The 21,522-nt window shown below is 46.6% G+C and overlaps 10 protein-coding genes across 10 annotated transcripts; 6 read left to right on the top strand and 4 right to left on the bottom strand.

The window, feature by feature from the left end:
* Window positions 1-889: 889 nt before the first annotated feature.
* Window positions 890-3,281, bottom strand: BU24DRAFT_381174 (para-nitrobenzyl esterase). The gene is made up of 2 exons (XM_033524736.1): window positions 2,221-3,281; window positions 890-2,167 (listed from the first exon to the last, which is right to left on the bottom strand). The coding sequence occupies exons 1-2, from the start codon at window positions 2,823-2,825 to the stop codon at window positions 1,162-1,164; spliced, it is 1,611 nt and encodes a 536-aa protein (XP_033377454.1). The 5' UTR covers window positions 2,826-3,281; the 3' UTR covers window positions 890-1,161.
* Window positions 3,282-3,408: 127 nt separating this feature from the next.
* Window positions 3,409-4,639, bottom strand: BU24DRAFT_359131 (alpha/beta-hydrolase; the record flags this gene model as incomplete). Its single annotated transcript, XM_033524024.1, has 2 exons — window positions 3,409-4,254; window positions 4,304-4,639. The coding sequence occupies 2 exons, from the start codon at window positions 4,637-4,639 to the stop codon at window positions 3,409-3,411; spliced, it is 1,182 nt and encodes a 393-aa protein (XP_033377453.1).
* An 813-nt stretch (window positions 4,640-5,452) lies between these two features.
* On the top strand, window positions 5,453-7,019 carry BU24DRAFT_415457 (uncharacterized protein; the record flags this gene model as incomplete). Its single annotated transcript, XM_033526294.1, has 4 exons — window positions 5,453-5,813; window positions 5,863-6,134; window positions 6,188-6,309; window positions 6,362-7,019. 4 exons carry the CDS (start codon window positions 5,453-5,455, stop codon window positions 7,017-7,019), a joined length of 1,413 nt encoding a protein of 470 aa, XP_033377452.1.
* Window positions 7,020-7,743: 724 nt separating this feature from the next.
* Window positions 7,744-9,560, top strand: BU24DRAFT_359054 (uncharacterized protein; the record flags this gene model as incomplete). Its single annotated transcript, XM_033524021.1, has 6 exons — window positions 7,744-8,084; window positions 8,142-8,183; window positions 8,244-8,509; window positions 8,558-8,669; window positions 8,718-9,378; window positions 9,429-9,560. 6 exons carry the CDS (start codon window positions 7,744-7,746, stop codon window positions 9,558-9,560), a joined length of 1,554 nt encoding a protein of 517 aa, XP_033377451.1.
* Window positions 9,561-11,202: 1,642 nt separating this feature from the next.
* Window positions 11,203-12,566, top strand: BU24DRAFT_359217 (aromatic prenyltransferase; the record flags this gene model as incomplete). Its single annotated transcript, XM_033524033.1, has 2 exons — window positions 11,203-12,380; window positions 12,434-12,566. The coding sequence occupies 2 exons, from the start codon at window positions 11,203-11,205 to the stop codon at window positions 12,564-12,566; spliced, it is 1,311 nt and encodes a 436-aa protein (XP_033377450.1).
* An 83-nt stretch (window positions 12,567-12,649) lies between these two features.
* Window positions 12,650-12,972, bottom strand: BU24DRAFT_90857 (uncharacterized protein). Its single transcript, XM_033534787.1, has one exon. It carries the CDS (start codon window positions 12,898-12,900, stop codon window positions 12,733-12,735), a length of 168 nt encoding a protein of 55 aa, XP_033377449.1. The 5' UTR covers window positions 12,901-12,972; the 3' UTR covers window positions 12,650-12,732.
* An 84-nt stretch (window positions 12,973-13,056) lies between these two features.
* On the top strand, window positions 13,057-14,844 carry BU24DRAFT_429038 (glycoside hydrolase family 43 protein). Its single transcript, XM_033529631.1, has one exon. It carries the CDS (start codon window positions 13,141-13,143, stop codon window positions 14,761-14,763), a length of 1,623 nt encoding a protein of 540 aa, XP_033377448.1. The 5' UTR covers window positions 13,057-13,140; the 3' UTR covers window positions 14,764-14,844.
* Window positions 14,845-16,152: 1,308 nt separating this feature from the next.
* On the top strand, window positions 16,153-18,459 carry BU24DRAFT_402484 (uncharacterized protein; the record flags this gene model as incomplete). Its single annotated transcript, XM_033525527.1, has 5 exons — window positions 16,153-16,294; window positions 16,339-17,176; window positions 17,231-17,475; window positions 17,562-17,950; window positions 17,974-18,459. The coding sequence occupies 5 exons, from the start codon at window positions 16,153-16,155 to the stop codon at window positions 18,457-18,459; spliced, it is 2,100 nt and encodes a 699-aa protein (XP_033377447.1).
* Window positions 18,460-18,552: 93 nt separating this feature from the next.
* On the bottom strand, window positions 18,553-20,062 carry BU24DRAFT_90842 (uncharacterized protein). The gene is made up of 2 exons (XM_033534786.1): window positions 19,853-20,062; window positions 18,553-19,794 (listed from the first exon to the last, which is right to left on the bottom strand). Exons 1-2 carry the CDS (start codon window positions 20,003-20,005, stop codon window positions 18,646-18,648), a joined length of 1,302 nt encoding a protein of 433 aa, XP_033377446.1. The 5' UTR covers window positions 20,006-20,062; the 3' UTR covers window positions 18,553-18,645.
* Window positions 20,063-20,363: 301 nt separating this feature from the next.
* On the top strand, window positions 20,364-21,427 carry BU24DRAFT_474600 (putative short-chain dehydrogenase; the record flags this gene model as incomplete). Its single annotated transcript, XM_033532853.1, has 2 exons — window positions 20,364-21,067; window positions 21,117-21,427. The coding sequence occupies 2 exons, from the start codon at window positions 20,364-20,366 to the stop codon at window positions 21,391-21,393; spliced, it is 981 nt and encodes a 326-aa protein (XP_033377445.1). The 3' UTR covers window positions 21,394-21,427.
* Window positions 21,428-21,522: the final 95 nt, after the last annotated feature.

The following is a 21,522-nucleotide window of genomic DNA, read 5'->3' as shown; positions in this document are numbered from 1 at the left end:
TGAGACGCCAAAGCAGTCTCGACTGTCGAGTGAAGAATTGTACCTGTCCCCGGATTTTCACACTAGCTATTGGGCAACGGAAGCTACTTGAAAGATGAGACTTAACCCCCCACATCTTCATACTTGACGCGCGTTCGGCGCTAATTTATTTTAGTCCATTTTGACCTCGACTATCATACTAGTAGATACGAAATACGTAGAACAAGTACTGAAACAACCAACAAAAGATATTTGAAAATTTAGACCTTTGCAGCGTAGTAACTTGAAGCATCTCTAATCTGTACTATGCTATGTTACTAGACAGAGCACTGGAGACGAAGACCTTGAATTCTCGTCGAGTTTGTACTTTGAAAAGGCCTAGCAATATCCTTTCATCACTCGTGTAGTATTCAATCCAAGTAGTTAACTCTATTGATTGTACAGGGTAGGGTTGACCTTCGCCACAATATCCAGGTGCCTCCAGACATTACTCATTGTAACTTGCTCCAGTCAGTCAACGCCATGTCGTAACTGAACTCCATTTTTGACTCTTATGGTTGTTAACCAGCTATCTGTAGAACGCAGATCCTGAAACCAAAGCCAGGAGATAACCATTGATTATGGCTCAAGAATGAATCTACACACTCCATTACACCAAAGGAGAGACCCATCATGGTTGGTACTTGTAGATAATCAAGATATCGATCTCTCAAGCACAAACTACTAGTCGGTAAGTACTACAAATCAGTACTAAATGACTCAAACTATCACGGATAGGCGGGAGCTGTGACCATTATACGCGATTTGGACAGTGACCAGCCAATGAGTTAACTTCTGATACCCTTTGCTTGTCATTGTTGATTGAATATTGTTTTACGCAAGAATGATAAATAGAAATATAAGAAATCTTGGCAGGTCTCCGTATTCCGACCACTTTAAGTCATAGCATCGACAAAATGTGACAGTATTTCACGTTGGCGTTCATATCATGTCCGATGTTTGAATTCCAATGCACTGTTCCGACCTAGGCTAGGTATAATGGGTTCGGATGAGAAGAGAAAACGGATCAACAATGGCAAGTCAGAATAGAAAAGAGGACAACAGTTAAAACGCTGTCACCAAGGTGTATATTCTTTCGGGTTAACCTGTACGACTAATACACCAATGAAAGGGATACAGGCTCTATGGTGGTGGCCTACCATCCTCTTTCGCTCTTGGGCCATCGCACGGCTCCTCCAACCTACTCTGCGAGATACGCTGGGTCACTTCACCTTCCCAACCTATTAAGATGCCATCTCCGCCGGGCGCGGACGCGTCCCACCCGAGCTTCGGTAGCCCGTTGACTGGATCCTCTGCAAATGCGAGCCAGAAATCTTGCATTTGTTCTGAAACCTCGACTTCAAAACGTGGAGATGTGCCTCTCGCGATTCCATGTGTGCCGAAGAGTAATGGCAATTCAGCAGAATGATACGCACCCTGCCACCACTGGGGAGAAATATTGGAAAAGTTCCCGCCATATAGATAGTTGAATGTAAGTGCCTCGACAGAGTGCCTTAGTTGTGTGGTTCCGACTACAGGACAATGAAACAGGGACAGAGTAGTTCTGTTTGCACTAGCCTGGTTAGGGCCATGCGTGCGGTTATAGGGCTGAAAGAGTGCGCCCTCGTTGGTAGTAGAGCCTGCTATAGCGGGTACCTTCGCAAACTTCCCGTCGTACGCACGTGCTGTGTTATTGGAAAATTTGGTTGAATTATCGATAATGGGGTTGAAAGAGATGCCGGGCGCACTATTGTAATCTTTGCGGAAGGATGTAATTTCCTCTGAACTGACCTTTCGCAAACAGTCAAGTTCTTCTTGAGGACCGAGCTCTCCACAACCAAGCTGTGAAGCGACAAACGTGAAGTTCGTTTGTTCCCGGTCATTAGAGGCAATGTTGAAGAATGTGCTCCCAGAGGATAATATTAACCCAGCAATAATTGGGTCGTCCGGGTACGCAAAGTTGTAGAGATCTGCAGCTACGGCACCAGCGGAATGACCCCAGAGAGAGATGCGTGATGGATCTCCTCCAAAGTTCTCAATGTTTGATCTGATCCATTCAAGGCCAAGTCGCTGATCGAGGAGTCCAAGGTTCTGTTCATTAGACTTTAATCCCCTTGCGTTGGGGAATCCGAAAATATTTGATCGGTAGCTACAGGTCGAGGTAAGTGAGTGGTTCACCTGCACTCTTGCGGAATTGCTTACTTGATGCCGACTACGACGAGTTTCTGACTGCGATTGACCCATCGACTGGGATTCAGATACTGTACATTGCCTCCTCCATTCTGAAATCCACCGCCGTATATCCATACGATGACGGGTAACCGTTCCGTCCTTCCTTTCTTGCTACCTCGTGGTGCCCAGACATTTAGCACAAGGCACTCTTCGCCAATGTCGTCCACAGGCACTATGAATTCAGGAACATCATTTCGAGTAATTCCGGGGGAGTTGTCCTCAATCTGCGGGCAATTCTTGCCAAAGTTTGTAGCGTCGATGGACTCTTCCCGCGCCTTTGTAACGGCTGGAAGCCATCGTCTCTCCCCAACAGGTTGCTCGGCATACGGGATCCCAAGGAATTGAGCGACATTGGGAGTCGTGTCATCAACAAAACCCGTGACAGGACCTGCTGTTGTTTCGATAGTCAAGCCTAGCGGGGCAGAATCCGATGCCTTTGCACGTCTGAGAAGGAGCGGCGGTAGAAGGGCAACAAGCAGAATTATGATCAAGGCAAGAGCAGCGAAAACGGGCCAATATCTGCGCGCCCTACTTGCATGACCCTTTTGGTCTTTCTGTCGGCGCTTGAATATCATTGAGTGCGGTTTGATCGTTGCTTCGCGATAAAGACAGAATGTGTCGACTGGTCTTGGAAGGGGAACCGTCACCCAGCAGGCGTTCGAAGAATCAAGGTCGCGCGGGCATTCTCGCTGATGAACACGCTGGAAAGAAACTTGAGGCCAATCTCCCCCGATCTGATATTTTCGCAGCAAATGGTGAGTAGAAAGAAGGAAACATGCGCGATGTTTTGCAGAATCTAAGCATCTCCTGATTTCGAGGGCGTTGTGACGCCATTGTTGAGATGACGCTTCTAAGCCAAGGCAGCTGGGTTGTTGGCAATACCTTGGCCCTTGGCAGGGGAGAAATCAAGATGACCGTTACTTGAGTGTTGTAGTAGCTTCACTTATGTGGTTACTAGTACTGGAGGACGAAGAAGCAATACTTAAGCTTAAGATAAATTTAAATAATGAGAAGAATGTCGCGACATGTACGTCAAAGTAAAGAAGAACAATATAGAGGGGGTAATAGCCGTTTACCGGATACCTTATGCAGGCAAACACTTAGCGCGCCTACACAAAGCCGCTGCCTTGGCCGCCATTATTATTCCAACATTCCCACTTAGAACCCTACGGTCTGTAGCCATTGATGTGCTGCTCCAAAGGACTCCGATGCAGAGTACTGAGTGTTGATGGCATGAGCCGAATCGTCCGGTACATAAGCATCGAATCGAGATGCCTTAGGAAACAGAACCCGCGTCCCGTCTGGGTTTGATCCTTTCCCAACGCCACAGTCTGGCACAAAAGCTGTTATATTCCCATTCCCGCAGACAATCTGGTCCTGGCGACCGGTGATCACCAGAACCGGGCCGGTGAAATTGCTCGGGACAGCATTTGCAGACTGAGACGCAGCAATTTCTCCAACGGCGAAGACATGTGGCTCATCAATGTCGACCTGTAACATCTTGGGATCATACTTCCCATCCAGCGGATACAGCCCATCGCGGACACCCTGGGGCGCGACTGCTAGGTAGCCTGGGACAAGGTCCCCAAACTGCTCGGGTTTGACAGCACTAGCTGACTGCGCATGTGTCGCGGCGACGAAGCCTCCAAGACCGGGGAGCTTGTTGGATGTTGCTGTAAGAATATATGCATCCGCACCGTTTGTAGGAAAGAATTGGGCAACGAGACGAGCGATGACGGAACCGTATGAATGCGATACCAATACGACCTTTTCATAATCGGGAATTGATGGGAGCGCACCACGTCGGAGGCTTTGAATTATACTCTCTAGTATCGCAAGTTGCAGCGGCCCTTGCACAATGTCGACGGGATCGGGGTGGTCGCTTTGGCCATTTCCGAGGTTGTCAATGGCCAGAGTGGCATAGCCTTGGGATTGAGCATGTGCAACCCAAGAGTATTGTCCCGGGAACGTTGCGGCGGCTCCATTGTAACCATTCCAGTACTCCTGTCTACAATTTAGAGTGGCTCAAGATATCTCATTGATGCAAACTCACCTTAGTTCCAGAAAGTCCATGCAGGAGAACTTGGATCGTGTTCTCACGGTGGTCGACTTTGACAGTCGGCTCACAATATGTTGCACTAATGTTAAAGGTACCATTGACTAGCTGTCTTGGAAGGGCAGAAGAGTTGAAATTTAGGTATTCGTACAACACTCCGGGCAAGGTGGAGTTAGGGTAGGGTGGAAGCTTGACATTGTTTGCTTGGGCCTGGATCGGAAGGTCGACCGTTTTGCAATGGCCGTCATGCCCAAGGGCTGAGGGCTTGATCGTTGGACCAGCGGAAACGAAGACTCCAAGGGTAAGAACTGTTGATATCGTATATATTTTCATTGCAAGGTTGATGGAAATCAATGGGTTGAATGAACAGGAAGTTGAGAGTAAGCTGGGCTGGTCTGAGAATTCCAAGTTCGTAGAGGATTGAATTGTCCACATACTCATGGGAACTACATGTATTTATAATTTTCAACGGAAATCCATTCCTTCGCAGTGTGTTCTATATTGTCTACTAAACTTATTGTGCAAACATCGTATAGTGTAGGTGTTGTGCTCTAGCAAGAGCTTTTTACCAGGCCATTAACCTTCAGTAGACTAACTATCGGAGTAGATGCGTCCGGATGGCGGAGTACGATGTAAGCTCCTGTTTGTCACCGCCTCTTCGCATATAATGTGAATTCAACAAGCTCCATCAGGTATTACTGAAGCAGAAGTAGAGACTGGTGAAGGCTGCCAAGGATAGCAATTCCCGTAAATGGATATAGTATTCCGGCGAGTTGAAAAAGCCTCTCAATGTGGTTTGGAGGCCTTACATAGTAAGCCTGACTTTTAACCTTAACAGGAGAAGCAGAGCCACAGCCTGCCAAGGAGAGCACTCGCCCAATCAGGTATATACTTGGTAGATTGGGTCGACAGATAAAATACTTCTGGATATATTTGAATAATCCAACTGATACATTCCGATCGAGAATAATCAATCGCTATCAATAGCAAAAATTCATACTTTCTTTGCAGCTCTCCGGGGCGTCCTATGGCTAGCCACGGTTACAGGAAAAGAAATAGGTGCATAATTCAAAATTCGAAGGCTACATTGAGCAACAAGTCGTTACGACTAGGCCAACCAATATTGATCAGCACAGCCAGTACATTATGTCTAAACAATTCCAGTTCATACTTGCTGCAAATGATGCAAAATCAAAGAAGGAAAATGCTCGTGTAATCAGGATGGCCGCCATGAGAACATTCCGAAGGAACCAAAGATTTAGTCTTGTCAACGAGTACACGGCCGATAGACATAAGAAGCATGGTTGTGTTTGTTCTCAGAGTCCAGGATCCAGCAATCAAACAGGAGAGGATTCCTCGGACATTTCACTCAATAGTGAAGCCGATTGGTCTTTGGGGTTTCGATGGCGAGCCACCCTAGTCGACATTGGACCCATCGTCGCTTTCGATCCCTTTGTGTCTACTACATTACAATCGACCCATGAGTACATCGAACTCTTTACCCGCTGTAAGTGCACATTTGATTTATAAAATTGCCTATGTGCTCAAACCAATAGTCGTCTATACGACCTCGGTCGTTATTCAGCCGCTTGGAAAAGATGTCACCAAAAATCCTTTCAGTGTCATCTTCGCACGCAATGCCCTTGCTGATCCTTTGATCCTTACTGCGATCTTGTATCATACCAGCGTACATTACGACAGACACAGTTCTGCCACTCTCATTTACTATAATGAGACAGTACGTCAACTTGCGCAGCGGCTGGGAAACTCAGACCAGATCGCCGATGACAGCACCATTGCCGCTGCTGGGTTGCTGGCAGCTACTGGAGTAAGACTTTCTCTTGTTTTGGCTTAGACCTTGCATAGCTAATTCTGTGAAAGAATATAACCGGGGACTTTCGGGACACACTTGTTCACTGGGAAGCACTTCAAAGGATGGTCAGGATAAGAGGCGGTCTGCAGGCTCTTGGTTGGGATGGTGCTCTAGCGATGATTCTTTCCGTGTAAGAGTGAGCTTCTTGTGCAGCCCTTCTCGTCGCTAACTCCAACCAGCAGCGACTTAATCTCCTCTACCATTACACTGTCTATTCCTCGGTTGGAAAGACCTGTCCAGCATTTGTCGAATACTGACCCATTCCTTCTATCGTTTTCCAAACGATCATACTTCATTGACTACACCGATATGACTACAACGCTAGATTACCTTGTCCGGTCAATCTCTGAGCTCGTATTTCGGTATCTGGAATCCAAAGGTTCCTTGACTAGTTCGACAACTTCCATCATCTGCTTCACACAGATCTTGTCCACTATCGAACATTGCCTACTTTCCATCCAACTACCATCGTCAAATGATCCATCACCAGACGTCATTAGTATCCGAATTATTCAGGTGGCCAGAATTGCCGCCTTGATCTCTACGTCGTATTATTTTCGAGCTTTTACACAGGAAGCAGCGTTCACTGTAAGCCTATACAAGAAGTTTCTAGAGATTGTGCGAGATATTGAACCCATCTGCCCAACAGTCCGTAATGCATTACTACTAAAATTACATTTGTGGTCCATTTTGGTCGGTTGCATAACATCCAGGAACAAAGAACTATTAGAGTCTCAAGTACAGCATTACATGGGTTTACTAAACCTAGCGGATTGGAAGGACTTGGAGACCTTCTTAGAAGGTTACATTGTTGCGCCGGAATATGACGCATCACAATGAATCTCTTTCAATCAAAATGATCGACAATGAGAATAACACAAGATTGTACGATAGAGCAAATGATCTAGATATTACTTTTGAAGCGAGCTCCTCAATCTTTGTCTCTACCGGATCATGGATCATATAGTATCATTCTGATGCTTTTATGTACAGGTATTGCCTGATTAGAACCTCTGGTCTGTGGATTTTATACATAGCAATGCTCTGCAGTTTTGACTGTTTGGACCAGCGCGCAATGATACTATAATTGGAAAAACTCACAGTAAGAAAACGTAAGTAAAGCGCTAGTAGCAGAGGTAATTTCCAAGCTTGTTAGCTGGTGAAACCCCCTGCGTCATGCAAATGATGGATACCTATATCAACCATGCCGTTTTCCATTTCAATACGATGGTGCGTTCTATCGGGATCGTTGCGTCACAGCCAGCACACTATACAGATGTCAGCAACGCTTACAGATTGCCGCTTTCTGCTAGTTTCAGGGAAGTCGAACCTTAATTTCTTCATAGTTACCATGGTTTGCATAGCCCGCAAGTCTTAATAGTGAGATCAACTTGATCCCAGTTCAAGATGGATTCTTGATGACGTTTGTGGCGAATGGTCACTACTTTCCCCCCAAAGTAGGCCCCCCTAAGAACGGATCTGGATGTATATCTATACTGCTGCTCCCCATAGTAAAAGCTGTTGTAGAAAGGCAAATATAATTTTTTGCAATACGTTTGCCAACATGTTGAGAAATCTGTATGCCCTTACCTTCTTTTTCTTTGCAAGTACCAAAGCGTGGTCATCAACAAACAACCAATATGTTCGCCAACAGAATGGTATAACATGGAGAGTCTGCCCGCAGGAGCTCCACGAACTCGACAATAGCAATAGAACATTCGAATGCGGTACCTTGAGTGTCCCATTGGACTACACCAATAATTCATCCAGTCAAAGGATTAATCTTGAGATTATACGAGTCCCCGCTACAAAGGAACCGAGGAAAGGGAGCATCTTTTTCAATTTTGGCGGGCCTGGTGGTGATGGACTCACCAACATGGCAGGGTCAGCTTCCAATATCCAACCGTAGGCCTCCTTGTAGAGAACGAGAATCTGATGAATCAATACTGACTATACACGCAGTATTACTGGTGGTTATCATGATCTCATTAGCTGGAATCCTCGGTAATTGCAAAGGAGCTCCTTCAATTGTCATAAACAAACATGCTCACTGACTTTTCTCAGGGGAACAGGAAACACTCTTAGCTTCAGTTGCTACGAGAATTCAACCGATCGTGCTTTGGCTGATGTTGCCCTCCACAATCCCCTGGCCAACGCTACTGCTGATGGAAGTGCTCTTGGCCGCGCCTTTGCAGAAGGAAAGCTTTTTGCCGATCAATGTAAGCAGATGCAGAACGCAACCGGCGAGTATGTCGGTACGGCATTCACGATTAGAGATATGTTTCGGATCCTTGATAATCTCGATGAAGAGGGAAGGTTGCAGTACTGGGGTAAAGTGGAACGCTTTTGATGCATTTCATCTCTCTGACGGAATATAGGCATGTCATACGGCACTGTGCTTGGTGCTACTGCGCTGTCCATGTTCCCAGATCGCATCTACAGAGCGGTCTTAGACGGGGTTCAAAACAGTCACGAGTACTATCACACCTTGTATGTTCTCCGTGAAGTGGACCATACTCATAGCTAACAATCCACAAGTGGTGATCCCGAGATGTATACTGATTTTGACGTTACTTGGAACGAGTTCCTCAAAGCATGTATGGAAAATCCAGATACTTGTGCATTGTCACGACATGCTCCGTCGGCTGGTGAACTCGCGGCAAAGATGGATCACATGCTCGACGATCTCAAGCTCAACCCTTTCTCAGCAGGCCACTCTATTATCGACTATAATCTGGTCAGACGCAACTTCTTTGCCGACATTTACAATCCAGTATCATACTCCAGGTTTGCAACAACATTAGAGGCTGTGCTTGTACGGAACGTTACAGCACTTTCAGCATTATTGGCCGAAGATCACGCTTTCGAGGTTCCAACAATGGCCGAGACGCTCCCCGCTGTTCGGTGCAGCGACAAATTCCCACGATCCGAAACACTTGGCCCTGTCAATGTCGAACTCGAGGACCGACTTTACAAGACAAGCGCCAGATTTGGAGATAATCCCTCATTTACAATGTCAGCTTGTGCACAATGGGGATTCAAGGCTAAAGAGCGATACAATGGACAATTCTACGCTAAGACGAACTTTCCAGCGCTGTTTATTGGGAACACTTGGGATCCTGTTACCCCACTTAAATCGGCGTACAACATGTCCGAGGGGTTCGAGGGATCAGTAGTGCTTCAGCACAATGGGCATGGAGTGAGTTCTACGCGATCGGCCTTCCTTGCTACGATGCTAATACTACCTAGCACATGACATTTGCGCAGCCGTCGTCTTGCACCTCCAAGTATATCGCGGATTATTTTGTCAATGGCACTTTGCCAGAGCCTGGAACTGTGTGTGAGCCTGATGCTCCTCTTTTCCGCAAGCCAGTAACATAGATAAATGCTATTCTAGCATTATTTCTCGATAATCAGATGCCCGCATACGTAGATCAAACATATACTATGCAGAGCTTTACAGAGTTCTCATATCTAGAATGATTTACCAGAGCACCAAGGTTGTCATTTGAAGCGAGGAACAAGGTTCTATCCCCTGCTGACATACTACAACTTGCCTATACTACTACGCGTAAACCCCGCTGACTTAGGCGGCCTGTTTGGCTGTAGGAGAGCCGTTAATGGTCTCTGATTGGGTGCCAAACGTGAAACAGGCAAACCCACTCTCCGTTGAAATCAGGTGCTATAAACTTCGTGCTACGTAAAAAGAGTTTAATAACTTCCACCCACCGATCACTGCTGCAGATAGTAACCTGATATGGGAGGTACATACTTGCTCGAATTTTGTTGGTATTCGTAAATTTGATAGATTTTGATGAATCTTAGAAATACAGATGCAATCCATTTCAATCAATTGATCCGACTTAGGTGCCCAGGTACGTCGCGATTCAGAGGGTCAATCGGAAATCTGATCGCTTCTTAAAGGGAACTTCATGCTTACGGATGTCTGTCCCTCGGTTGAATATTTAAAGCTCTTGCTCTTGCCTTCTGTTGCGGATGCTAACTTGTAACACGTTCTGGAGTAGAAATTCTCGTTCCATCGTGCCTGGCAGAGCAGTTAGGAAGTCATCATTCACACATAGGCTAATGAGAGTATTGCGGCGCAGTTGCCTGACAGTCCCTATTGAGTAGCTGATTGAGTGCAACAAAGGGTCCGGGACTAATAACCCCCTGAAGTGCGTCAGACACTAATATCATGAGGCATATTAGGATGCATGTAGGGCTTGCGTACGCGTAGGTGGCGGAATGCTTACCCTGCTTAGACTTTCTTGTCTGCAGATAGCAAAAGCTTGCTCTTACCCAAATGTACACTAGTTAGGGTATAATCGAAGAGCAACAACATTTGTATGCAGAAAACCAACAAAGATCCACTACTCGGCCGATGATGGAAATGGAAGGTCAGGACACGGAAGGATTTCGCTTACTGGATACGAGTAGTTCTTTGCTGAGGGATTCGCGGCTATAGCCAATCGTTTTAGCAGATCAAAGAGCCAAAACAGACTGCCTCAATCCTTCCCGAACCATGAACTGATTGTAACACAGCGCTTACGGGCGAATACTCAAGGTAATCCGATAATATCCACTGAACTTGCAACCCAAGGCCAGAGCCGCAATCATTTATCTACCACAGGGTATATTACATGCGTTGTGCATGTAACAACAGATATTAGGTGTGTTTCTAGAAGGAGCGAAAGGATCAATGTGCATATATTTCAAAGGGTCTGTCGATGTTTTTGGAAGGTGTTGCGTTGTCTACTAGCAATTAATTCTGCGTCGTTATTCTCTCAAGCGATATAAGTATCTGCTATGGCAAGCTTTTCTCGCAGAGATCTAGTCAACGAAACATCTACAAACCTCTTACAATCTTATCAACTTGATCATGGTCGTGATCGAAACAGTAGAGGTCGCCAATCACAACCGGGAGAATGGAGTCAGAGCTGAGAGCGACATTCATGCCAGTGGTAGCGGAAGCATTCAGTGCAGTGGTGGTAGCGATGGAGGTCTTGATGCTTCCAAAGGTTTAATGCATGAATCAAATACTGCAGAACCTGCCGCAAGATCCTCCGATAAAGAGGTTACCGAAACTATCAACTCCATTATCTCGTTTCGAAAAACAGACCATCAATTCTGGTGGGATAAAACCGGAAGTCAGCTGGCAGACCTGCTCAAATACGCTGGATACAATAAGGCGGAGCAATACAATGAGCTCCTTTTCTTTGGGCTTCACGTAGTTCCCGAGCTAGGTCCTGCACCAGACTCCAATGGGAATTTGCGATGGCGTAGCCCGCAAACGCCCGACGGCACACCTCTTGATCTCAGCTGGGAATGGGGCCTAGATGGGAAAGGGGTCATACGAACATGCTTCGAACCTATTGGACCGTTGGCTGGCACGAAGTCTGACCCTTTCAACCGCTATGCAACCGACAATTGGATCAAGCACCTTGATAATCAAGGACTCGTGGACGGCCTCGACCTCGAATGGTATCATCACTTCATTGGCAAACTACTACCGAATGATCTTGAGCGCGTCCAGATGTCGGAGAAGCTCGACTTCGAGCTTGCACCCGTGGCTGGAACATTTGTGACACGGGATATTGACAGAAGTAAGCCAATCATCAAGCTTTATGTGTTCCTTGGTTTGAAGGCACAAGAGCTTGGAATTTCGAACTTCGAGGTCATGTCTAGGGCAATGAAACAACTGCCATCTGAACAGTGGAATTCTCTCCGACCAGAGCCACTGCTAGAATATTTGCAAGAGGCGTATGGGAAATGGAAGATGGAGACCGGAATCTTCTCATTTGATCTAATATCACCTCGAGAGTCTAGGATTAAGATTTATACGCGAGCACCCAACACTACGGTTGAGTACCTCATGGATGCTCTGACTCTGGGTGGCCGATATGACTTGTCGATGTACAGCGACGAAGCTATTCAAGATGTTAAGGACTTCTGGAGAATCTTCATCGGGGATGCCCCGGATACTTTACCCACCGGTGGTGCAGAACGCGCGGGTCCTGGATTTTATTTCACAGTCAAGGCAGGAAAACCCACGACTCCAAAAGTGTACATCTCCCCAGCTTCCTTTTGCAAGAGCGACGCAGAAGTACTGGAAAGATTAAGACAGTATTTCTCAACTCGCAGGAACGCGAAAGAAATGCTACCGCAGGTCGACAATTATGAGAAAGCACTGGAAAAAATATAGTAAGTCTATTTTATCCGGGTAGCAAAGTGATAACTCTTTAACACTCGTGTAGTGGACAATCCTTCCTGGAAAGCCAATGCGATATTCACTTCTACGTTAGCTGTGCGCTTCAAAAAGACCAGCTCAGAGTCGTAACCTATCTGTGTCCTCAAACTCTCTCTCGCGAGATCCAGGCGCAAAAATAATAATAACAGCTGACAAGTCATTTTCCTGGGTAGACTTGTGAGCATATAGTCAAATGCTAGTATCACAACAATCCCCTCATTTGTGGTCTGAGTTCTCAGCTTGCGTTTTATGTGACAAGTTTGAGTGTCAAGCAAATTTTCATCCAATTATGCATCTGTTTTCAAACTAAAATATTGTATTCATGCTATACATAGGCCCGACATACTCCAGATCCAATGCCTCATGGTCCCTGATAGAAACAGGCCAAGCGAAAAATAAAAGAGATACACATAATATCCCTCCCCAAGAGAAGCACAAATTTCCGTCAATTGGACTAACAAGATCATTCCACATTTGAACGTTGTATTCTAATTCGGATCGCGATACTAATTTAAATCAAAGTTAACCGGTGGATATTAAGTAGCGTGGCGGGGTGGTGGGGGCGGGTCCTGTCCCGGATAAAGTCTGTAAGACCTAGGAAGTATGAAATTCATGTACATCCGATGAGCAATTGGAAAAAGGTATTTCAAAACCACGAACCTTAGACAACTCATACAATTTCTTCATTCCCGAGCGTCGAGACGGATCATCAGAATGCCATTGGTACGAAATCCTATCCTCCCAGGGTTCAATCCTGATCCCTCGATCTTGAGGGTGGGAGAAAATTACTACATTGCTACGTCAACATTCGAATGGTTTCCTGGTGTTCAAATCCATCATTCAACAGATCTCGCAAATTGGAGCCTTGTAGCCAGACCGCTCAACCGGAAAGCTCAGTTGGACATGCGGGGAGATCCTGACAGCTGCGGGGTTTGGGCGCCTTGTCTGACACACGATGGCGAACGCTTCTGGCTGGTTTATACGGACGTGAAGCAAAAGGATAACTCCTTTAAGGATACCCATAACTACATTGTTCATTCCGAATCTATTGAAGGACCTTGGTCAGACGGGATCTACGTTAATTCATCGGGATTTGACCCATCTCTTTTCCACGACAATGATGGGAAGAAGTGGTTCATCAACATGCTGCAGGACCACCGCCGGCGGCCACGATTCTTTGCCGGCATTAGGCTACAACAATGGGATCCAATAACCGAGAGACTGATCGGGCCAACGAAAAACATCTTTGCTGGAACGAAATTGGATTTAGTAGAAGGACCGCATCTCTACAAACGTAATGGATGGTACTACCTGCTCACAGCTGAAGGTGGTACAGCTTACGACCATGCTTGTACACTAGCGCGTTCGCGTGATATCTGGGGTCCATATGAGGTTCACCCCCAAAACCCGATTCTTTCCTCTGCAAATGCACCATTTGCCGCCCTACAGAGAGCTGGTCATGGAGATATCGTAGACACCCCCGACGGAAAGACGTACTTGGTCCATCTGAGCGGTCGACCTACCACCCAACGACGACGCTGTGTTCTTGGGCGCGAAACCGCCATACAAGAGGCATATTGGAGTGAAGATGACTGGTTGTACGTGAAGAATGGACCTGTTCCATCGTTGCATGTAGATCTGCCTGGTACACATGATGATTCTAATTACTGGGCTGAGAAACATTACACGTTCGACGGCACCAATGGCCTCCACTCAGATTTCCAATGGTTACGTACCCCAGAACCTGAGCGCATTTTCCAGATCAAGGACAGGCAACTGCAACTCACCGGCCGTGAATCAATTGGGTCTTGGTTTGAACAATCGCTTGTTGCACGCCGTCAAACACACTTTTCGTACGACGCGGAGACAGTAGTTGACTTCTCACCGACTGACGAAAGGGAGTTTGCTGGGCTGACTGCGTACTACTGCCGCTACAACTACTTTTATATCACCATAACCGCAGATTCGGACGGCCAACGCGAGCTCCTGATTCTAAGTTCCGAGGCCTCCTGGCCAGAAGGCAAAATGAGCTTGCCATTGTCTGATCCGGTCAAAATACCAAATGACGGGAAGATCAAATTGACTCTCAGCATTCGAGGGAAGCAGCTCCAATTTTATTACGGCTTAGGCGAACAGTCAGAAGTGCAGGAAATTGGGCGCATCTACGACGCCTCCATTCTTTGCGATGAATGCGGAGGTCATCAAGCACATGGAAGCTTTACCGGTGCTTTTGTTGGGGTCGCATGCTCCGACATCAATGGCACTGGGCGTGTGGCCAAGTTTGATTATTTCACTTATCGTCCCGTGGAGCATGAATCAGACAGGTATGAAGTGTAACTTGGTGTTCATTGCCTTCACCGGCCGGTGCTCAAGCAGTTGTATTTAGTAACTGGATAGAGCGTTAAAAACCGACGTAGCAGGTGCTATTAATAGCAACATTATCGACGTTCTTGAACTCTCGGGCCTGTACATGTGCACTAATGTCAGATATCATGCACGGCAACAGATATTGATGCAGGAACAGAGAAACAACAGCGCCCTATCTATAGCGCACCTGCTGCATGAATTTATTCGTGAACTGAAGAACTGGACAAAATAGAACAGCAGTTACGTTGGACGTGGGTAGACGAGAACGGCTCGGATATGCCAAATTGGGGGCGGGGGGACAAGTAGCAACATCAAAAATAGTATACCACCTCCCTTCAAGGGGTGATTTTGACATACACAACAGTTGGTTTCTCTTGGCCGTCGTCGCGTCTCTAATCAACTCTGTACACGAATAGACAGTCGCTAGTTCTGGTATTATTATCATAGACGAGTAAATATGGGCACCCCCAATGTCCGTCGTGCTATGTTAAGTCAATCGAGCATGACAGCGGCACCTGCTTCTCTGAGCTACGTCTAGATTGCCAATAATGCTAGGGACTGTGCGCGAAGAAAAAAGATGCACGATACGATAAGAGCGGATCAAGGTTCTAATTGGAAACATCCCCGCAGATGTTTCTGGGTTGTTACTCGTCTGGTCCGGGGAGGTAAGCAGGAAAAGTCCCGAACTGCAGCGGGATGGATTCCAGCCCCACTCGCGTCCTCCCGCTCCCCATTTCGCCCGTCTCATGGGGGCTCTTTAGATCTCTGCACCACTATAACACACGCCGAATTGGATCTCATCTTCAAACACATGGGGCGACGTTTCGAGATATATTAGTGTGTACAAGCAAAGATTGTAGGCATTGGCAGATGGCTGCACCAGCACTTGAACTGTGCTACCATTTTCGCATTGTTTGTACTGAGGTCACCCTTTTGCTTCACTTTGACTTTGAGGGGACAAATTGGTACATACTGAGTAGAAGTAGGTTCACAACCGAGGAGTGATGACTGAAGCTATCGATGTCGGGACAATGTGAGCTACCAGGGTTCTAGCCAAGTAGCAATAAATGGCCCCCGAATCCCTGCATCCTTGCTGCTAATACTGAGCTGTGTTGCGCCTGTGAATGCAAACTTAGATTGCTGACAGCGTGTGGACAGACCAGGAGGGGTCTCTTGACAAGCCCTTTTTCGAAAATTCGGAAGATATTGGGTCCGCTTCTGGAAATCAACCGCATCTTGGGTATAATGCACACCAATAATTGTAGGTGTATTAATGACCCTACTTCCCTCAAGCTGTTGTCAACTTTGAAGCCTTATGATCGCCTGGTCTGCGCTCGACTCTTTCGTTGAACGGCAAAAATGTCTGAACTGAATAGCAACCTCGTCAAGAGGGGTGTCTGGACCAATCTCGACCATGGATCAGTGATGGGGCAAGTGATCACAACAGACACAAGGACGGGCATTCTTGTCATTGCGATACTGGCAGTTCTGTCATCTATGGGTTGGTATCGACGGATCCAGTAAAATCATCGCTAACAAGAACAGGCACTGCGCATCTATGGCATTTAATCACCTTCGCATTTCATCAATGGCGGGCGAATGGTCGAGAAACTGATGGTCTCCATCGACAGCAGCAAGCTCTACTCCGCACACTGCCAACACCGACTTCATTGATAGCGGATACTACAAAGCTATGGTGGTCATGGAGAACACGCACTGAAAAGGCTACTGTTGCCACCCTAGCGACAATCCTGCTCGCACTGGTCTGCGCACTTGGATCCTTCGTAGCCAGTATATCTTCATCCTACGTTGTGACAAGCTCGGACCTGAATGTACTTGTCAAGAGTCCTTCATGTGGTCCTCTTAACCTGACAGAACCTAAATGGGAGTCAAGCTATATTTCATCGGTGAACTCAGTCTCTGAGTCATATGCGCGAGAGTGTTACGGGAATGGGAAGTCGAGTTCCGCTCGATGTAGTGTATTTGTTCGTCCCCAAATACCTCTGAAGCGAGAAGATTCGGCGTGCCCGTTCGCCTCCGACATTTGTGCATCCCGCAGTCCAACATCGACACCTGCCATTACATTCGACTCAGGGCTTGTAGATCTGAATCAATTTGGTATGAACTTGCCGAAGAGTGATCGAGTTGCCTATCGTCGAAGGACTACATGTGGGCTTCTTCCTCTAGATAATCGGACATCAGTCGTCGAGGCGAACGACCTAGCCCCGGGTGTTATGTGGGACATTACCAGCCAAGAACCGCTTCCGGGAGAACAGTTGCTCATGATACATTATGGCACAAGGTCGTTCTTATCTGACTGGAAGAACACCTCAGGCATTGTAAGCTTTGCCCGAGCCAATCGGACGTACGTTTATGGTTTGACGTGAGTGTTGACTACCCTTCGTTTCTGCGACAAGACAATTTGACCATCCAATAGCGGCTGGACACACTACTCGAACGCGGCGCGCAAAGAGAATGGTAACTTTTTCGAACCTATTCAAGAGATGGAGCGTGACGATGCCGATGTTGCTTTGATTTACGTCACGATGAATTCTATTACATACAGGCAGCCCATAGACGACCTCATGTTCTCTGCTCATCGAAAAATCCAACGGGACTCGCCTCAAAAGTACACCAAGGGTACATTTTATGTCGCAGACCAGCCGATGTCGGTAGTAGGTTGTATTGAGCAGGTACGTTCTAACGATATTTCTACTACTAATCTAACGATATAATAAAGCATCAATACTGCGCTGCATCTTCATCAGGTGACGTTTGTACGGAACTGGGAAGTCTTCCCAACAATCTGACCGCGAAAGAATTCCCCCAAGCTTCCGCCGTTCAATTGTCAGCTCTCGATCTTCTAGTCAGTGCAAGTTATCTTACGCCCATATCCAACAGTGCCATTTTGAATGCCACTACAAGACTGTCACCTGGTGGTCACGAAATGCACTCCAGGCTACCCGACGACCAATGGACAATTGAAGTCAAAGGCTGGATGTCATATGTCTTTGCTTCCATCCAAGTGATTGTTACTGATTATGCAATTGGTGCCATTGTTCGTGATCCGCAGGCCCAGGAATATCATCTTCAGCCTCGAACACAGGGCGAGAAAGCGCTCTGTGGGCTAGTAATGATGAGAAAGGATGGTGGCTTTGTGTAGGTTGTCCGTCTCTGAAGTTGAAACATCCGCTAACGATTCCAAGGAACATCAGCGTATTTGGCCTTGTATTCATTGTCACTTTATCGTGTTTCATTGTGTTCGTGGACATGCTCTTACTAAAATTCCTGATCTACCTCAGCAATTTTAGAAAGGCTCTGGCCCCGCGAATAGATCGGTGGATCCAGGATGGTGTCTTGCAGCTCCAGAGACGTGCATATGAAGCTCGTGGGGAGGGTACTTGGACACAGTTGAACAAGGACGTCCCGCTCACTGGTGCCAACGAGAAATTATCGGATCTCCCAGTCGAGTCACTTCCGTCACCGTCATCAATAAGTGAGAAAGAATACGAGTTTAAACTCAGGAAAGCAGAAACAGAGAGAACTTTCATCAATAGCCCGCCATCTTCACCTATCTCGCCATCGGTCTCGAAAGAGATGGTGTTCTCCAAAGACAAGATATCCTCAATGGAAGAGAAGGTCCGGTCCGAATCTTTGGAAACATGAGATTGTACTAGTTCGTAGCTGTGCAGAATATTACTAAATGTATCGTAACCAACCACTGGATATCATTGTACCTTATCCTATCGTAAATATTAGTTTGGGACTACTTGATCCATCATGCCACCTCCGGCTCTCTTGCCATAGCATATAAAACGGACATCAAGGTACAGCCGCAATTAGTTCGAAGGTCTAAAAAGTGGCGGTCTCATACTGCTCCATCATCTTTCTCCAAACTTCTCCCTCATCGCCTGCCCGCTCAATCAAGCGTTTTCCAATCAAATATGAGCGTATTGTTTCGTAGTCTCTACGAGCCCTTTCTTCACACCACCAAATATTTCTGAATTTGCAGACTAGTCCAAGCCAATAACCAAACATCCATAATGCCCTTTCATCTCTATTATGCATCCGTCGCCTGATTTCAGGATTGATTTTTGCAAGGAACTGTATATGTCTGTAGATGTTCACTGGATACGGCTGGAGGTCTTTAAGATGTGCCAATACAATCAAACTAGGGCCAAAAACATCGCTGAGTCGCATTGGCGATCCCACCAGATCGTCAGGCCCGCAACCATCTCCCTGCGTTTCCAGTTGGAACATTTTCACCCATGATCCAGGTATCTCTTCAAAACCTCGATGCATCTGCGTAAACACCCACGATTTAGAGTCCTCGGAGAATATTGGTCCAAGAAAGCGGAGAATTTCGACCTTCTTCGACATTAAAGAATTCATGATTACACGGAGACTAGCCTGCATAACAAGCCAACCCAGGCCATTTTCCTCGTTGTTGATTATCCAAGATGCGGAATTGTCGTTGTTTCTGACCTCGTCCGACTCCGCTGGTGTAAGCGCAAACGTGAGCATATTCAGTAATATAGCGCTAAGTACCATCGTTTTAGCTGCTGCGAAGCTTAAATCTGACCTCGGAGTGACAATCACCCGTTGATAGTGCTCTAGAGCAACATTTTGTTGAAAATGCTCGGCGACTCGGTGTTGGATAACGCCCGGTGAGGCATGGCGCAGATGACATGCGGCGAGGGCGAGAATTGCACTGCGCACGAGTACCTCCGATTTGAACAACCGTATTATCTCTTCTGAATGACACATGTGAAATATGTCTTCCCAGTTTCTTTGGATGTGCTTGATAAGATGGATACATGGCGTCCCATCTTGCGCATTGAGGACTTCGAATGGAATCACGACCACATCACTCATCTGGTTCAGTATAGAAAGTGACCTTGAACTTTGCACTGATGCGGACGGATGAATACTCGCTCGATCGTACGAACAAGATCTAAAATTTCGTTGACAACGAATGCACGAAGGTTTTACTTGATCACACTTATAATATGTTATCACCAAACTAATAGAAAACTTTTGGGAATTCAGACATGCGTACCTTGACCCTCTTCAATTTGCAATTAACACAGCCCGCTTTAGTTTTGCCGTGAACCTTTCGTTTATTGTAGCTCCGTGTATCGGAGTACTTGGCATTCGTTGATGAGAAAACATGGAAAGCAGCGTCATCCTGCTCCGAGATCATCTTCGACATTTTCGTGTTGGTGGGAATTGTTGGAGTAGGTTCTTGTATCCCATAAAGGTAAACGAGATGAAATTGTTGCTGATTATTGTAGACGGACCAAGGCGGACCAGGCCGGTCGGATTTAAGCGTAGGGAATGCTGATGGTTGTGAGCCGTCCTCCCCCACAGCTCGTTTACTTTATTCAGTTAGCGCATCCTTCCGCGATGCCTTGGGTTCAGACTGGGTGCAATATATGAATGGAAGATATGCCCTTTCGAATTTATTTTCTTCGACAAGCCATATATGTACTGAATTCTTTCACATAGCGTCTACATTGGATATCTCATTATTATTATACCCATCGTCGCCATCTTTGTATCACGTCACTATGTCATTTCTTGCCGGATTTTTACATCGGCATCTTTTTGTTCATGTACCAGAGCCCACTGCTTCCTGGGAAGGAAAGACAGTGATCATCACAGGCAGTAATACGGGACTCGGTCTTGAAGCATCTAGATTGATCGTGCGACTCGGCGCACAACGCGTCATCATGGCTTGTCGAAACATCGAAAAGGGCAAAGCTGCTGCGGGTGACATCGTGAGATCCACTGGATGCTCACAGCAGACTCTCGAAGTATGGGAACTAAACATGAGTTCATATGAGTCGGTACAAGCATTTGCAAAGAGAGCAAATGTGGAACTTTCACGCCTCGATGCCGTACTTGCAAACGCAGCAATCATGACACGCGAGTTCAGAATGACGGAAGACAACGAAGAAACGATAACAACCAATGTCGTTTCGACTACTCTTCTCAGTCTTCTGCTTTACCCGAAACTTTCTGAATCGGCCAAGCTATATGATACGCAGTCTCATCTTACTTTGCTGGCCTCGGAGCTGCACAAGCTGGCGACATTCAAAGAACGCAAGGTGCCTGAAGGCCGGATCTTTGCTACTTTGAACAACGAAAGAACGGCAAATATGGCCGATAGATACAACGTGTCCAAACTGATCACCATTCTTATTGCCAAGCATCTTGGTGAACAGTCATCTTTCAAAGATAGTGGAGTGATCGTGAATGTTGTCTGTCCGGGGTAGGTTTCCCACCATTTTTGCTTCAAATAGGGAAATTTACATGAGCAGATTTTGTAAGAGCGAACTCAGAAGGGAATACGACAGTGCCGCCTTCCGTGCGTTTTCCGCCGCTTTCGCACGCACGACCGAGGTGGGAGGGTGCATCCTTGTTAACGTACTGAGTGCCGGCTCGGATTCTCACGGTCGATATTTACCTGACTGCAAGATGGTAGAGCTCACAGGAATGTGCAGGGGCAAAGACGGGGATGAGCTGCAAGACAGAATCTGGAAAGAATTGAGTAAGAAATTGGAGCATATCTGCCCAGGTGTTACAGCAACATGGTAGACTCCCATCGCGATTTGTTCAGCTCATACAGGCGTCAATTCCGGGCGGTCTTCGACAAGTCTATTTCTTATCTTTGTAATGTTGTGTATATTCTTCACCCAAACTTCACTACATCTAGGTTTCGAGAGA

Source organism: Aaosphaeria arxii, assembly GCF_010015735.1.
Source record: "Aaosphaeria arxii CBS 175.79 unplaced genomic scaffold BU24scaffold_15, whole genome shotgun sequence".
NCBI lineage: Eukaryota > Fungi > Ascomycota > Dothideomycetes > Pleosporales > Aaosphaeria > Aaosphaeria arxii.
This window is presented reverse-complemented; position numbering and strand designations above follow the sequence as displayed.